Source organism: Motacilla alba, chromosome 2, assembly GCF_015832195.1.
Source record: "Motacilla alba alba isolate MOTALB_02 chromosome 2, Motacilla_alba_V1.0_pri, whole genome shotgun sequence".
NCBI classification, from domain to species: Eukaryota; Metazoa; Chordata; class Aves; order Passeriformes; family Motacillidae; genus Motacilla; species Motacilla alba.
In genome coordinates, this window is record NC_052017.1 from 103,114,489 (window position 1) to 103,132,170 (window position 17,682).

Here is a 17,682-nt window from a genome sequence, read left to right on the forward strand (position 1 = left end):
ATAGGTACAAGAATAATGTGCCCATTGATGTACAGGCTCACCCTGGCAAGTACATCATTCAAAGTCGATATGGGCTGCACTCCCTCGAGATTACAGAGTAAGGAAATATTAAATAATTTAACAAACAGCTTTAGCTGAAATATAGAATGAAAGCTATAGAATGAGAGTTGCAAAATGCGAACGAGAGCTATAGAATGAGAGCTGCAAAATGTGAACATACCTCTTGGGGATGTAAGAGATATCAAGTCAGGTAATATCAGAGATATCAACTGTGGTGAATGCTGTCTTCTGAATGTTGAAGCAGTTCTGGTTTATCTCAGTAGAGGACATGGAATTTACCTGAGTTATTTATCTGGATTATTTATCTGGATATTCTATTTATGTCAGAGTCAGAAAAGTGGGACATCTATGATTACTTTTTCCATCTGTCTGCTTGATGAGTACAACTAAACATGTAAAAATGTGTGAATTAACTGTTTTTCAAATATAGCAAAGTTCACAATTCTTACTGAAATGAGGAACAGAACTGAGAGGTCTTCACTTATATACAAGAAAGATCTTTAACAGTACTCATCTTCCAAGCGGGAAGTTTTTGCACTCCCTTTGCATTAAAAATATTGAAAACATAAGTCCTAATCAACAACAACCTGGATTTGATGGTTTTTTACCTGGAAGGTGCCCTTTGAAAATATTTTATGAAACCTACAATTCCTACAAGTTCCATGTTAGGCATCTCTTTGTAGAAGACAGTAAATTAGCAATGAATATTATCAGGTAATTTTTCCTACTTATGCTGTATTCCCAATTTCAAATCTGTTAGTGATATTTGAAAAGAGACATAAAAGTCAACTGGGTTTTAACATTGAGAAAAACCTCATGGCTACAAGTGTAGCCCATCCAGTGTCCAGTGTGTCTGTCTCCCAAAGTTTTACTTTATAGATTTTACCCAGATTTCTGGGGGTTTTCTTAATCATAAAACACCAGAGAGGCTATGCCAAGGAGTGACTGAGTGCTCTGCCTAATCATTTTTGTCATTTCAGATGTGAATTTGACGACACCGCCCAGTATCATGCCTCTGCTATGAATGTTAAAGGAGAAGTTTCCGTTTATGCTTCCCTCGTGGTAAAGAGTAGGTTGCAAAATATTTCCTTCAAGGTTTTCTTTTATTAAGATGCACATTACTATTTTTGGTTTTGTGGCTCACAGAGCCTTTGCCTCTTGGTGGTAGTGACCACTTTGTCTTTTTCTGTGTAGGGTACAAAGGAGAAATTGACGCAAGCCTTCTGCATGGTAGAAATCTTTCCCTCTCTCCATGTAAGTTACAATATGTTTCTTTGACACTTCCATTTATATTTGTGACATCATGACACATGACTAAACAGAATATTTAGTAATATTATTTTAAAAAGAAGCAGGTCTGATTTACGAGGGTGTGGAGCTTTACAATTTGGGATGGTGTTAGCCTCATTAGCAGGGGGAAATGGCATTGCCTTCTAGGTCTGTTAGATTATATAAGAAATATCCTGTTAATATTGCACTTCACTATGAAATAGAATCTGTCAAAGAGAGAACCACTTCCTGTTTTGCAATATGTAAAACATGCCATGAGGAAGCATGTGCCTACATAGAGTAGGTAGGCTTAATTGTTATCTGCAGCTTATGTGGTTCCATAAGCTATGAAAATAAACAGAAAAGGCATAGAAAGGATTAATTATCCAGAACCCAATCAGACTATTTTGGGATGTATCAAGGTAAAAACTGTAGTTTGTTTTACCTGAGAACCTCACATTTTAACAGCATGGCATCCATGCTTCCATGATGATAAGGTAGTCCACCCACATATGCCATGTGGATGAAGGTGCCCTAGGAACCCTATGAAATGTTTGACAGTTGAGTCTTCCATAGATTTCTAATAAAATTTGGGATCTATCACTTCTTTATGGGAAAGAAAGATCACAATTTGCATATATTCATTGATCACAGGAAGAGGGAAAGTTATAAGTGTAGGCTAGTTGAGTAAAAGTAAAGTGTGACCTTATTTTTTATCAGCTGAGCTGTTTTCAAAACAAACATGGAAGCACCTCTGCCATGTATGTACAGTGAAAGGCACTTAGGATGATCTGTCTGGAAAGCTGCACCACTTGGGACACACAGCATCCAAAAAGATAAGTTCAGGAACAAGAATAGAAACAGGCTACCCTTTTATGTTAATAGCAGCCCCCACAAAGGCTTATTAGCTTACAAAAATGAAGGCTGAGTGGACACATGACTGCTCTGAGATAGAGCAAGGAGTTAAAATGGAGAAAGAGAAGAACCATATAAGCTAAAGATCAACTTGACCTGAACAAATAATTAATCACAAATAGAAATCTTTTTCGGTATAAAACAAATCTTATGATAAAACACTGGATTAGAAATTTTCAAAATTCTGAAATTAAATTCTGCAGAAGCCTCTCCCTGCTAAAATGAAGTAGCTGTGAGAACTGGACTTGTATGGAGGAAGAAATAGTCGATTTTCTGCAATAGAAAGGACTTGGATTATCCAATGCTGCAATTGCCTCTGAAGATGATGACTTAATATACATATTGTTCCTATTTATACCTTGAACTTTACCTGTGACTGTATTCATAATCACTGAGTACTTTTTCTTCCTACTCTTGTCACAGAAGGAAAGGAAACCAGATACTTTTTTTCTCTTGTACAGTTGCCGTTACCCCTCATGGCTATGCTTCCAGGTTTGAAATCAGCTTTGTCGACAAGTTTGATGTAGCCTTTGGGAGAGAAGGCGAAACAATGAGTCTGGGCTGCACAGTTGTCATCAATCCTGATATCAAGCGCTTCAAACCAGACATTGAGTGGTACAGAAATGGTGAGAATGTTTGACGATAAGAAATATATACTTCTTTCATGTAAATCTTTACTTATTTCAGCCTGTGTCAACGTTATGATTTGGTCATCACTTTCTCGGGTTTTCCAATGATAATATTTTCTCTTTTTCAATTGGAATTCTTTCATAATTTAGCATTTTGATGTGAAACCACAGAAAACTAACAAATCACTGTGAAAATGTCTTCTAGGGATATTTTATTTCTTAAAAAAATCTAAACTGGAAGTATTTTTATCAGAGCCAACATCTATGTGGCCCATTTTTAGAGCTCATATAGCTTTTACTATTTATTTGTTTATACGCCAAGATATTTTTTAAGTAGTTGCACAGTGTTCTGTAACAGCAGATAAAATATAAAAAACTATTACTTTCTGAAATAATGCTTTGAAATCAAAGACGAAGTTGTCATAAGAGCAGAATTAGGTGTTGTTTATGACTGTTTTCAAAGACAGACTGTTATCTAATAAGAGGGGTCTCTTTTGTATTTCCAATCTATCCCAATATAGTCTCCATATTCAGAATCTATTCCCCAGCAGATCCTGCTGGTGCTCATCATGAAGTTCTCTGATTCCTAGGTGTTCTTATTACACCATCCAAATGGGTCCAGATGCAGTGGAGCGGGGAGCGAGCTTCTTTGACACTGACTCATGCAAACAAGGAAGATGAAGGTCTTTACACGCTCCGAGTGGCAATGGGAGAGTACTATGAAGAGTACAGTGGTTATGTCTTTGTTCGAGGTAGGACACTGTCTTGTGCACAAAACTCACTACAGAGCTGAGGAAAATATGTTGGCAAAATCAGTCTCAGATATATTTCCCCCCCATCCTTCTCACTCCCCATCTTAATAGAATAATTATTTTCTGTTGATAGATTCTAGCAATGTACATTCCAGTTGTTATCTCCAGAAAAAAATCCATGCATGTGTCAGGCTTTGGTGTCATGTGCCCAAAGACTTCTAAACACCATTGACATTCTGAGGAGGAAATTTAGGGTGTTATGTTCAGAGTGCTAAACATCAGTCATAAGGAAGAAAAATGCACATAATAAAAAATGCACATCCCACTGCAAGCTAAACTGCACTATTTTTATCAAGATTTTCTGCTCAGTTTGAGGGGTTCTCTCTAATGCACACTGCAGGAAAATATACAGTGGAATGGAAATGTAAAGATCTGCAGGTGGAGAAGCATAATCTCATGCAGCAGAAGAGGCTGGTGTCTGTCTGGAGAGGTGCTTTACAGGAAGGATCCTGGTGGACCAAGGTGAACATGGGCTCTTGTCACAAAGACAGTGGCATCCTGGGCTGCATTAGGAAAAGCATTGCCAGCAGGCTGAGGAGGGGATCCTTGCCATCTGCTCAGCACTGGTGGGGTTCATCTAGAATGCTAGATCCAGTTCTGAGACTCCCCATACAAAAGAGCCATGGGCTCACTGAAGTGAGGCCGTTGAAGGGATGTGAAGGTGATTTACAGCTTGGAGCATCTTTCAGATGAGAAAAGGCTGAGAAAGCTGTGACTGTTCAGCCTGGAAAAGAGAGATCATGGGAGGAGTTTATCCATGTGTACCTGATGGAGGGGAGTAAAGAAGACACTGGAACAGGTTACCCAGACAGGCTGTGCAGTCCCAATCCTTGAAGACACCCAAAACCTGATTTGACATGGCCCTGGGCAACCAGCTCTGGCTGACTCTGCTTTGAGCCAGGGGCTAAACTAGACAATGCCTGAACCTGTCTGCCAATCTCAACCACTGTGTGATTCTCTGAAGTAATACAGTGAAGAGTAGAATTAAAATGTTATTTTTGTGAATGTTGATTGCTTGCACCATCAAAAAGATCTTTGAATATCCATTGAGAATTATTTCTTTAAAAGGAGCCACGGCTATCACGTTGTGTGCTGATTCTATATCTGTCCCAGCTGCTAAAAGCAGCTGAAGTGTGTAATGCTAATTCAAAAGGCTTTGGAAATTCTTGGCTCTGAGACCCTGCCCAGAATGGCTCCTTGTTGCCAAGTCCAACAGAACTGTGTGAGACAACAACCTGCCCAGAAAATACAACTGAAGCAGACATTTTCATCACCTGAAGAAAGAGCCTATTGAAATGAGCTTCTGTGATAAGAAATAGGATTTGTCTTTCTTCCTTTGTTTTACATCGTGCTGCCATAAAAATAAATGATCACCCTCAATCCTGTTACATTTTCTGGCAACACAGGTGTGACCTGACTGAACCCACCACCCCTTTCAGCAGAGAATCTTCCTTGCCAAAGAATGTGTTTACCAAATTCTATCTACATTAATTATATTCTACATTCCTATTTAAATGGTCCCCACAATCTTGGTTGGCTACCGTATTGCTCATTGCTCCTCCTAAACTGTAGCCAACTTTTATTTAAATGGCAGCTCTGGTATTTAAGCTGGAGCACTTGTCTTTTTGTGTCACACACAGAAATCAGTGTGTCAATGGAAGGGAGGCTCATAATGTTACACATTCAGATGGGCTTCCAGAGCATGTGTGACTCCTCTGCCATGGCTACAGGTCATCATTTGTCAGCAAGCCATCAGGGATGAAATCCTAGCCTCCTAGAGGCTGATCAGCAGTGATGGTTCTCCCAGCTGTTTCCCAGTCTGTCTTGGAAAGAAACTGTTGTCTCACGTTCTGTCAAGTGGTAAATATGGGCAATTAAAACCTGTCATAAAGAGGTCACTGAAGACATTTTGTTATTACTATTAATGTTCTTAGTATTCTGTAATGTTAACTGGATGGTTTACTCTGTATTTTACCATTTTTAAAAATTCATCAAGTTACCTGTAATTAGAACCTGGACTCGGCAACTTTGGCGCAGCTTCAAAAGGTCCATGTGATGTTACTCTGCCTATAAGAGAAGACTCTGCAAAGTGTTGCTGAGGTTTTCTTTTTTTTTTTTTTAGGAAGACTACTGTTTTACTTAATGAAGCATATTAAATCCTCTAATAAGGCATTTTTTCATGAAAGTCAAAATCATGAAAAATCTGGATTACTGTATACTGTAAACCCAAAACCTATAATGCCTTGAAACATTAAACCTTTTTGAGAACTCAGGTTTATATGGAATGTTTGTTTAGTGTTTATTAGCAAATTTTTTTTATTCAGGTATATAACTCTTAGGTCTTCTTTTGAAGTAGCTCTCAGTTGTACAAATTGATGTTATTCTGCAGAGAAACAACATCTCTTATTTGAAAGTCTTTCACAGAATCTTGCTGCAAAGGTTATTTTTTCTCTACATGAAGGCTGCACCATCTCACAAATCAGACTCTTTGTAAACAGTAAAAATTCCCCAGTGCCCAGCATTATGCTCTATTTTTCAAAGCTTTAGATAAGACATGTCCAGAAGCCGATGCAGGAGTCAAGGCCCTTTGACACCAGCAGTCCCAGATTTGTGGTAAACACTTGAAAGGAACAATACACTTATCCTTATGAAGGTTCTATTCCATAGTCATAATGTATGTGTAATATAATTAAACTTCAGAAGGTTTTTGGTACCTTTGCAGTTCACAGCCAACCAAAATCAAACAATGAAGGACTATGAGTGGAGGAGATAAGATATTTAATTCAGTACTTTTATATCCTGTGGGTGAATACTTTTAATTCAATTATTGTCTGGCTGCCAAGTTTTTAGTTCAACAGTGTTTCTCACAGCTCCCTAATCAAAATGCATGATACTAATTCTATTTAAAATGTCTGGGTGAATTACATTTGCAGTGTGCTGTAAAATACAAAACATTTGTAAATGTTGCAAAGAAAAGCCAAAACCTAGAAAAAACACTAGCAATATAAAAGCAAATACTTTTTTAAGTCACTAGGAATACAATTTGATCCTTAAAGATTAAAAATTGAAAGAGCTGTGGTTCACGTTTGCAAATGTATTTCTCCACCCTCATAGATGCTGATGCTGAAATCCCTGGAGCCCCTGGTGCACCACTAGATGTGCAGTGCTTAGATGCCAACAAAGATTATGTCATTGTCTCCTGGAAGCAACCCGCTGTTGATGGAGGAAACCCCATCCTTGGATATTTCATTGACAGGTCAGTGACTGCTGGACTGGAGAATTTGTATTGCTGCTCATTCCAACTCATAAAACTAAAGACACATTGAAAAACATGAGATAAAACAAGTTTATTATTTTCATTCTTGTTGCTGGCCAGAAGAAAACTGATATTGTTTTGTGTTTGATTGTCTGGCCCTGATCTGATTTTCATGGAAATAATCACATCTTGATTCATTTAATTGCATAGAAAGGATTCTGCCAGATTTGCACAGCCCAGGAAGCTCTGCTTCCTCTGAGCCTTGAGAGGCCTCAAGATTTTGTAGTGTTGGGTAGTTCTTCTGCATCAGGCAGCTGTGGCTCCTTCAGTACCAGGCCTCTCTTGCCTTTCTCCTAATCGTTACTATGCACCAGAAAGCAAAATATTATCTCAAAGGGACTTGGATTTCTTTCCCAAATGTTCCTTTTATTCCAGCTCTTAGATTCACAAGCTTCATGGAAATTATTTTTAAAAATATGAAACCCCCATGTGTTACACATGGAGGTGGCAGGATCCTAGAAACCTGTGATTTAAGAAATTAGGTCAGTATTTTGAGACTTGCAGTGATTTTCAGTGCTGGTAATATTAGTTTGAATTTCAGTAATAGAGTCCCTCATATGAGGTTCCTCTGGGCTTAATCAAATGCATGTAAGAAACACTCAAACATATATATATATATATATATATATATATATATATATATGCCATTATATTATGCCTTTGAATATATATAAAGTATATCTCTGTAAAAAGAGGGTATTGCTTTGCGAAATAAATGTAACACTCAAATACAACTTTACTGTTTTGATAACTTTTGAGTGCCAGTCACTGCTATAACAATGCTCTGGAGATCTAAGCTATGGCTCTTTAACATTCATTGACAAATCCTAAACAAAAGTCAGGACTCGACTCTGAACAATAATATCTCATTTTAAGACTAGGCTATTGAGGGATGTTAGCACTGAGAGTAACTGCAAAGGAATGGCATTTTGCTTTTTCTGTTGTGTTTACCTTGTTTATTCTGCATTTGCTCCCAAATTCAAAGCTATGTTACTGCTCTTCAGTGTTGGATCCCACTAATGGTATTTAGGACCCAAATATTCAGCCAGGGTAGCCCCTAGCCCAGGGTAGCCTTGTGGAGTTGAGGGGATGACTTGAGCCAGCAGGACTGATCTCAGCTAATGGTAGAAGCAAAGCTTGGGCATCCCTCACCCCAAGGAGACACAAGAACCACAAAACCACCCTAAGTGGGAGGGTAACAATTCTTAGGAAAGATTCTTGCATGTACCAAGAAATCTGGGTAGGAGCTGTACGCTTCTCTTTGGCAGATATCTCACCAGATAGTCTCTTCCAAGCTGCAAGGTCATGTTTCTGTTGACCATGTTGCTGGATACAGGGAATCCATCACCACAGGCTTCTCCTGCCTCCCTGAGTTGAAGTGGCTACTCTCATATCTTCCTTCTGCCATAAACCAGCCTCCTGATATGTGTGAGGCTTCACAGTTGTGGGACCAGCAGCACCAGACTGGGTCCTGTCATTGCAGGGACTGCAGCCAGCACACTGCAGGCTCCCTTGGCAGCCCCAGTGGTCTGGTCTCTGAAGCAGGGCCTGACTCAGTGCCCCACTTTAATCCCATTCACAGCTATCTCAGTGCTGGGCTGGTCCCAGAGCTCACAGTGGGGGTGTCTGCACCCCGTGAAGCATCTTGTGGGATGTACAGTGCAGCATTGTGCAGGAACGATGAAGCAGTGTCCTTCAGGCAACTGCAAGGGATGCATATTTCCTGTCCCTTCAAGTGAGCCAAAGCTGACACTCCCTAAGCATACTTTGGAGGGTTTAAACAGTGAAGTGAGTGTGCTCTTATTCCCTTTTCAGCTCAGGAAAGAAGGGGTGCAGCTGTGAGGGATTTAGTGCATGCCCAGCTGGTGCTTCAGCCTGACGCCTTGGTGCAGCTGCTTTGATGTCACCAGTATATAATTCTGCTGGGGAAACTGGTACGGACCAGGCAATGAACACAAACAGATGGTGAATCTGCAAAGGCTTGGGGTTGCCCTGAGTTCATGTTTTTCCCTTCCCAGCACTGCTCTTGCTGTTTGTATTTTTCAGGTGCGAGGTTGGCACCTCCCACTGGACCCAGTGCAATGAGAATCCCGTGAAGTTTGCTCGTTTTCCTGTCACTGGTCTGATTGAAGGCCGTTCCTACATTTTCCGAGTCCGAGCTGTGAACAAGGCTGGTGTCAGCCTGCCGTCCCGGGTGTCAGAGCCTGTGGCTGCTCTGGATCCTGCAGACAGAGCCAGGCTTAGAAGTAAGATGTGCTTTTTACAGGTTGCATGAGAGGTTTAAGAAGTCTCAACTCATTTAAAAAAAAAATAGGACTATCAACTCATAAGCCTACAAAATCCCACCAGAGGGAGCAATGCAAAGCCAAAATATCCTTTGGAGACAGCTTTGCCAAGAAGAAATCATCTCAGTGCTTTTTGCACTAAGCATTCTATCTGCTGAAATGCTTTGGCTGACTGCAGTGCTATGCTCCAAACTTGCAGGAAGGGGGGGAAAAGGCACAGGAGAATTTAATTGCCTAGAGAGACTTGCTTTTGTTCAGCCAACAAAATAGCTGAACAGACCCTGTGAATAGTCTCTCTCTGAGCCACAGACAAAGGTGGCTGATGCTGTTCTCGTGTGACAATCCAAGTCCTGAAATAACATCAGAACAACCCCAGGACAGCCCAACAGATCCCAGGATCTCTGCTTCAAGGTTAGCATTTTACAAGTCAAGGATATTTCTCCTGTGGCCTCACAATGTCTCAGACATTTTGCTTCCAAACCCACCTCTCTATGCATATGGCACAATCATATGCCCAAAATAAATTTCTTCTTCTATTCAAAATCTATTTCTACATGTTTCTGAAGTTTTACAATTTAAAATGGTCCAATGTGAAGGAGTATTGTACACAAAGATGCAGTGCTCCCACGGTCCCAGCTTGTATGAGCTACTGTGTGTAGTGCTGCAGCCAGATGATCTAGGTTTCCATTCAAGATAAAACAAAAGGCCAGAGGAAAGAGACTTGGCACTGCCAAGAAACATTGCACTCAGTCAGACATATGAAAACCTGCCTGGGGAGGGTAGAGAGCTCTTCTTCTCAATGGATAGCATGGAAGCTGTCACAGGAGGTGAAGTCTGAGTTTGGTGGCCTATTCCTGCTATATCTTCTCCTCTCATCCCTCATAATTTTTCTCCCCACCTGCTTCCTCTCTTCTTTCATCTCCAAATCAGATCAGCCAACGTAAGGGGAACAACATGGAGGTGGAGAACAGCGTTTGCAAAAATTATCTCTGAAAGTGCACTGACCTGCTTGAAAGCTGCATAGCTGCAATGGTGTGGTAGCATATTGGTTGCTCAGAGAGACACCCAAGTTTATCAAGTGGACCTGCTGAGTCAGGCTGAGCTGTTACTGTTTGTGACTGTGACCCATGATTTACAAGCTGGTTATATGAAAGAAAGTGGCTAAAAAGAGACAAGATGCAGCCTGCAGGAATTTGGCTGTTCCTTTAATAAGTGAACTGTTAAACCAAAGGAATAGAGGATAGAAAGTAAAGCTGAAACTAATTCTCTGAAAATGATGAGCTGAGTGAACCAAATACCTCTGCTTGTCACCTAGGAGACTTCAGTGACATTTCAGGAAGGAATAGATGTTTCAGTGGATTAAGTTTTCTAGCTATGTTAAATGCTGAGCTGCTCTCAATATTCAAGCTGGTAAGCCTACAACTAGCTTGGGTAACTAGTTTGCTACATGAGCAACAGCCACAGCATTAACCAAAAATGGAGCTCATGGGGATCTTGCAATTGTTAGTTTTGAACCACGAAAGAGTCAGTTTTCTCATTGTTCTCATTGTGTTATCTCTGACATTTGTTTCAGGTCACCCTTCTGCTCCTTGGACTGGACAGATTATTGTGACTGAGGAAGAACCTGCAGGTAAACACAGCCCTTTTGCCTACAAATGTCTAATGTGAAGCTGGTTCAGTAATTAAGAAAGCTCTGAGTGAGTTCAGTGGACTTTGGCACACACCCAAAGTTTGTTGTTCTGAGAGTCGCTTGACCTTGAATGACTCAACAGCTTGGTTTTTGAGGTGAAGTTTCCTTCTTCAGGACCTAATGAAATCATGCTTAGAATTAAAAGAAGGAAATTTAAGCCTAATATTTAAAAGACTTTACATTAAAAAAAAAATTAAGTATTGAGGTATATTGATCGTCCTATTTTTAATTGGGATGCAAATTCTGATACAAAACCGGAAGAATTAAATCCAAGTTCCCTTTTTTTTCTTCCCTGTCCTTCAGAGGGTGTTGTTCCTGGTCCCCCCACAGACCTCCAAGTTATTGAGGCCACCAAGAACTATGTTGTGCTTAGCTGGAAACCTCCTGGACAGCGGGGCCATGAGGGTATCATGTACTTTGTGGAAAAGGTAAAATTGGACAAAATCAGAATCATGCTGTGGCAAGAGTTTGTATGTTTGTTTTGTCATCTCTTCTGGACCTTTGGTTAACTCTCATTTCTGAGACTTGCAAATTAGGGCAAGGATAGGAAGTTCATCAAGATAACTGTCAAACTGTAGATGAAGATAGACTAAGAATAAAAGAAAGATGGGAAATAGGAAAGTAGATTAAGAATGGGTCACACCCAGTAATATTCTTCTTGAATTGTGTCATTGACCTACCTGAAGTAGAGAGAATAAAACTCCTTCTACAATGTGAAAGCAAGAACAAAGTCACATGCTTTATATATATATATATATATATATATATATATATATATATATATATATATATACATACATACATACATATATATAAAATGCATGTTTTTATATATATATATGTATCTCATAAATATATATGATAGACATATATGATATTATATATATAATATCATATATATGATTATATATATATAATATCATATATATGATTATATATATAACATTTGTATAAATGAAGCTTGTCTGACAGGACAGATTGTTAACACTTTGGATGGAAGCATTTTACAAGAGTTTCTTGACATCAGCACTTTCTATTCTAGATGTCTTTTCATGTTTATCCTCTGCATTGGCTTTTCATTTGCTCCACCAACTCAACAAAGATCACGAAATTTCTGTTCTGATCTCCTTGAAAAGAATCAGTTTTAATTTCAGTTTTAATTTTAAATTAATTTTTCAGAATCAGTTTTAATTTCACCGGCTTTTCTGAGGTGTTTTTGCATGGCTGCTAGCCTAGAAAATTCTTCACACCATCACCCTTCCTACTAGCATCTCTTGGCTCATAAACTTTTTTATCAGTGTTTTTTCCTATCAGAGTAGAGGTGTCATCAAGGGAGACATAAATATCTTCCCATTATGTGTTTTCCATCTCTCATACAAAATCTGGTCTAAATAAATGAGTTTCACTTAGCAACAGCCTTAGAGAGGGTGAATATATGAATTTTGTGTTTCCATATAAGAAAGCTTTTTAATAATCGATTGCATGCTGAGTACTCAGCACTAATGTCACATAGTCAGGTGAGAATTTGAATCCCTCAGAAACCAGAGCCATTTACTTGAAATCATATTTAATGTAAACCAAACCAAAAAATTAATCACTAGTACTAGTGGTATAAGTGATTATGATCTAGCCACAGAAGTAAAAACAATTCACAAATTAATTGCCAATGGTTTTTTTTTTTTTTTCTGGAAAATGAGGGTCAAATCATTATTAATTTTGATAGGCGCCCCAAAAACACCATGAGTGCCACAAGAGCATCTAGAAGCAAACTGGTAATGTTAGGGTTTTGCTCTTAGCATAATGCTGAATATCTGCAAAACTCATTTTGAAAGTGGTCCAGACTGGGTGCAGTTAATAACATCACTTCCTTGCAGTGGAGGGGGTTTAGCTCTGGTATATTAAAACCAGTAAAATTTTATGTATGTTTTCTGGAGTAAGTGAACCTCTGGCAGATTCATAAGCTTTCAAATATGCTCATTCTGTGGAAAGCCCCAAAGAAGGGATGTGTCTCCCTGTTCTCCACAGCAGACATGAATTTGGTGGTCCAGGCAGAAAGCCCTGTTGTGTGAAGAGCTTCAGCTGCTTCTGTTCTAAATGTGGTTTCTGGGTTTGACTGCAGTGTGTTGCTGGCACAGAGGACTGGCAAAGGGTGAACACCGAGATCCCTGTGAAGTCCCCTCGCTTTGCAGTTTTTGATTTGTCTGAAGGCAAATCCTACTGCTTCCGAGTTCGCTGCTGCAATTCAGCTGGAATTGGTGAACCCTCAGAAGCAACTGAAGCCACTGTAGTGGATGACAAACTTGGTAAGAGTGTGGTCATGTGTATTGAATTACCTTCATGGTAACTTTTCAGTTTGTGATGTAATTGTTTTGTCTGCAGGTAGGTAGCTGCCCAGAAAATAATTCAAGTGTATGAAAAGCAGTCAGTGATTTATTCCCTTTAGCTAAAATAATTTTTGTTTGGGTTGTTCAGCCATTAATGTAGTCAAATGACAGATGCAAAGCAAGGAAATTAAGCTGCAAATAACGATGCCAAAAACTGCAAAGACTGCAAATAGCAAAAGAAAATGAAAACTCAAGGAAGTACAAAAATGTTTTGTTTTACTTAGAGTCTTTTTTGAAAATAAGCCCAGACATCAGCAGAGTCTAACCTTCCTTGTTTGCCAAATTAAACAAAAGTGAAAAATTTAATACTTTCATTGAAAGCAGAGACTATTTTCACAGGAAGAGAAGCCAAGATGTTCAATACAGAAAGTCATCAGTAGCTATACCTACATTACCAATTTGTTTCCAAACACCAATGCAGATTTCAATCCAATTCCTAAATGATCTCTGTTCACTTCATATTGACTTCTCAGAGCATTTGGATGCCCATGGAATACATTTTTTAGGAAGAGCAAAACATCTCTTCTTAAAAAACACTATAGATACTCTCTGCTACTTAACAGGAACCTTGGTTTCTGACTTAATCCTGTGGGCTGCACAAGATCTTCAATGTGCATCTAGCACATTTTCTCTTTTAGAAAGCTCCAAATCACATCTCTGGTGCAGATATTCAGCACGAGGGGATAAACTAAACATGATTTTAAGGAAATACACTGAATCCTAGGCAATACAGAAGTGAGGAACCCCACCACCAAAGGCTTGAGCCTACTGATCCTGTCTTGTCCTGTCCTGTCCTGACAGATTACTGAATTTAAATCAGAGCAGTTTTTTGAAGATTAGATCTATTAAATCTGTACTAGTCTTGCTAGTATAATCAAGAATAGAATTTCATGCTTATTTTATTTATAAGTTTTAACTGGCAGGCCACTAATTTATTTCTGCTTCTCTCCCACAGATATTCCCAAAGCTCCTGGCCGTATTATGCCAACTAGGAATACAGATACTTCAGTTGTTGTCACTTGGACAGAGCCCCCAGATGCCAAGGAGCTGGTTGGGTACTACATTGAGTCAAGTGTGGAAGGATCTGGTCGTTGGGAACCATGTAACAACAATCCAGTGAAAGGCACAAGGTAATTATTCTTAAACTATGGAAATTATGGTCACCAATGTCTGATTTACTGGATAGATGTGCTTTCCAGCCATTAGTAATAGTAGAGCTAATCTCTCTGTGGTAGGCAGCAGGCTGGAATCCCTCTTGCATGTGAAGCTCCTAGAGAAGTTGTAAAAACATATTTCAAACAGTGAGTTTTGTCCAAAGAGAAATTATAATCAACCTTATATTAGATACAATTAGTCAAGTGGGAAGAAATATGGACATTGCTAATGAAGAAAAGAGAAGCAGCTTACTACTTCCAGCTATTGTACAGCCTAGAAGCTTGATGAAAAGCAGGACATTGAGGAATGACTGAAGTTACAAATGTGGAAAACTAAGCTGCATAATGTTTGGAAGCAAAGTGCTTTGTTTTGGAAGACTGCTCTAAACATTTCTGGACTGTGTATCTAGACTGTCTGGAGGACATGTGGACTATATCCCACTAAAAATATTACTTTCTGACTGCTCTTTCACTTGTAATTGTCAAGAAATTAATGAACACTGTTAAATATTGGGTACAAACCCACATTTCTTACTGATATGAAGCTTGGTCTCCAGTCAGAAAAAATAATCAAGACTTAAAAGTTCCTGAGATAAATCAGATTTGGTTTTGTTTGAATAAGTATATAATCTTCAGAGTCTGAAACAGTGAGTATAGAGTTTTTTCCTCAAGGGGATTGATGCCAATGCAGAAGTAGTCCCTGCTTGTTATGACTGATTCTGCTTATTTGTACTTGCTATCCATGACAACCCTTACTACAATAAGTAAAACTCTGCTAAATATTCCTGGACCAGCTTTGCTGTTTAGAAGGGCATTGTAAATGTTTAGTATATCAGAAGTACCTAAAATCTCACTTGGTTGAGCACAGAGACAACAATGTCCTTTATATTCTTTAGTGTATTTATATTCATGTGTGCCATTATTACATTCTTTCATATCTATTTCTATGAGTTATATCACAGTTATATTGAAAGTGGGTGAAGTTCCGTGCTCTACGCTTTTTTTTTAAATATATGTGACCTTTAACCAATGTAGAAATAAAAATATTGTTCTGAGTTAGTATATATTGTGATACAAGTACATTACATAGCACTGCATTTTTAGTCAGTGTGATGTAATATATCATGCAGTCAGGCACTGGCTGTCTGTTAGCTCTTGGTTTTTCTGGTTGAGTCAATCTTAAAGCATTAGTTGTAGTTCATAGCCTGCCTTACGCAGTATATTTTGATCTTTTGAGATTCTGCACACATCCTAGTGAAAGCAAATGATTTGGAAAAGTCTGATAGAATGAGTAGGGAAAATTCCACTTTGAAAATGTTGATTCAGGTTTGTTTTTTTTTCTTACCCCAAACTAAAACTTTGATTTTGTTTTCCACATTGTAGCTGCTTCATATGCCACTGCACGAGATCAGCATTGGCAGTGCAATTATTACTACGTGATAAAGTAGAACAAAATCAAAGTAACATGGAATAAAATACACTTAAAATACCTGTGAAAAATAAATGGGATTTTAAACAAAAAAGTTAAATTTCCATACCACAATCTATTCCTAAGTAAATGATTCCTGTCTTCAGAAATTTTGTGTTTTCAGGGTGGATGCCAGAGGAAATTTATGTTGTTTTTTTTTTTTTTTTATGTGACAATTAGATCATAAAGTAAATATCTTCAAATAAAAGAATTTGTCTGACTTGGATTATTGTCATGTATTGAAGCAAGAAAGTGAAGTACAAAAATAATTTATGTCCTATACAATGCCCTGTAATTTTTTTGAACTCTGCAATTTTTCATTTATCATTGGAAGGGATTTTTGGGAACCTGTGTTACATGTGTTTTTTACTTGTGTCATGAAAATATCCCACAAGAAGCAAATATAGACCTTAGCTGTGCAGATTTTCACATTTTTCTCTTAGGAAGTATGGATTTTATATACAGACAGAAGTAAGGTAGACCCTGTGGTAACACAGAAACTTGTGTAGTCTCAAGAAGGAAAGAGTGTTGAAATAGCGTATCTTAAAAGAGATGAGTTTAGACTTTGTTGTGTGAATGAGGTGCCCAGCTTCTGCATTCTCTGACCTTCATATGAGTGACTGGGGTCATGGTTTGTCCTTGGTTTTTAGAAACCAGAATAAATATCATTGAAGAAATGCTTTCTTTTCCCCCTTAAAGCTTTTCTTTTCTCTACAACACTTCCTAAGTATTCCTTGACTGGTTTGTTTCAGATTCGTTTGCCATGGGCTCAGCACTGGTGAGAAGTACATTTTTAGAGTCAGAGCTGTTAATGCAGCAGGACTCAGTGAATTTTCACAGGAATCAGAGCCTATAGAGGTGAAAGCAGCCATTGGTAAGCTATTTTTCGTTGCCCCTTTCAATGGCAATTAATTAAGTAAATATGTTCTCAGCAATTATTAGTGACTAATTAATTGCTTTGATTCACAATGTTGTCCACAAATAATAATTTATCCATAGATCCTATAGTCTCACAGACATAGTTTCACACTCACTGCCCTCTTGTAGATTGTTCACTTTCATCATCCAGTTTTCTTCAGGTGTTTCTTTAGAACCACTGTATGAGAGCACGGCCAAGTTCACTTAATAGGTATCCTGGAAAATGGAATGTCATTCTGATTCTGTAATCTGGTATATCACCTCTAATCCACATCATCCTATATACAGTCAGTTCCTAAGAAATTTGTTTCCATGACTAAACCTCATAGTGCAATGTGTTGTCTGTAAACCTTCTCTAACCCTGTGTGTTCTCCCTTTGCTGATGGATTGTTTCTGTTTGCCACTGCCTGAACTAATCCATAAAGATTAATGAGATCATTGGACTAGAATGAATTGTATGTCTGCAACACCCTCACTCTCATTTGTATTGAAGCTGCATACCTCTCAACCTTAGAGCAGAGATATGTGGCCTAGGGCAATTTTGTGAGATCATCTTCACAGGAACAGAAACGTGACCTGGAAGATCTAAGACTGAAATAACTGTAGCATAGTAATACTATTAACTTTACAATTTTTTTCTGCTCTGAATACTAGACATTATTTAAAAATGCATTATTTGTGAGCAGGCTGAGAGGTATTTATGCATTTCAAATTTTCTTGAATTCAAGCTTAACATTTTGTGCCCAAGCACAGTGACTTGTCATACTTCAGCTGTATTGTTC

The 17,682-nt window shown here is 38.5% G+C and overlaps 1 protein-coding gene across 6 annotated transcripts in view; it reads left to right on the forward strand.

Annotated features, from left to right (window-relative positions):
* The window catches only part of MYOM1 (myomesin 1), a 77,927-nt gene that overhangs the window by 22,569 nt on the left and 37,676 nt on the right, over positions 1-17,682 (forward strand). For all 6 annotated transcript variants that reach the window (XM_038127246.1, XM_038127247.1, XM_038127249.1 and 3 more), the window contains exons 6-17: positions 5-97; positions 1,041-1,129; positions 1,255-1,314; positions 2,706-2,870; positions 3,464-3,625; positions 6,800-6,941; positions 9,048-9,247; positions 10,860-10,916; positions 11,280-11,404; positions 13,096-13,279; positions 14,316-14,490; positions 16,735-16,856. In XM_038127246.1, the coding sequence (XP_037983174.1) occupies positions 5-97; positions 1,041-1,129; positions 1,255-1,314; positions 2,706-2,870; positions 3,464-3,625; positions 6,800-6,941; positions 9,048-9,247; positions 10,860-10,916; positions 11,280-11,404; positions 13,096-13,279; positions 14,316-14,490; positions 16,735-16,856 (1,574 nt within the window). The remainder of the gene's footprint in view (positions 1-4; positions 98-1,040; positions 1,130-1,254; positions 1,315-2,705; positions 2,871-3,463; positions 3,626-6,799; positions 6,942-9,047; positions 9,248-10,859; positions 10,917-11,279; positions 11,405-13,095; positions 13,280-14,315; positions 14,491-16,734; positions 16,857-17,682) is intronic.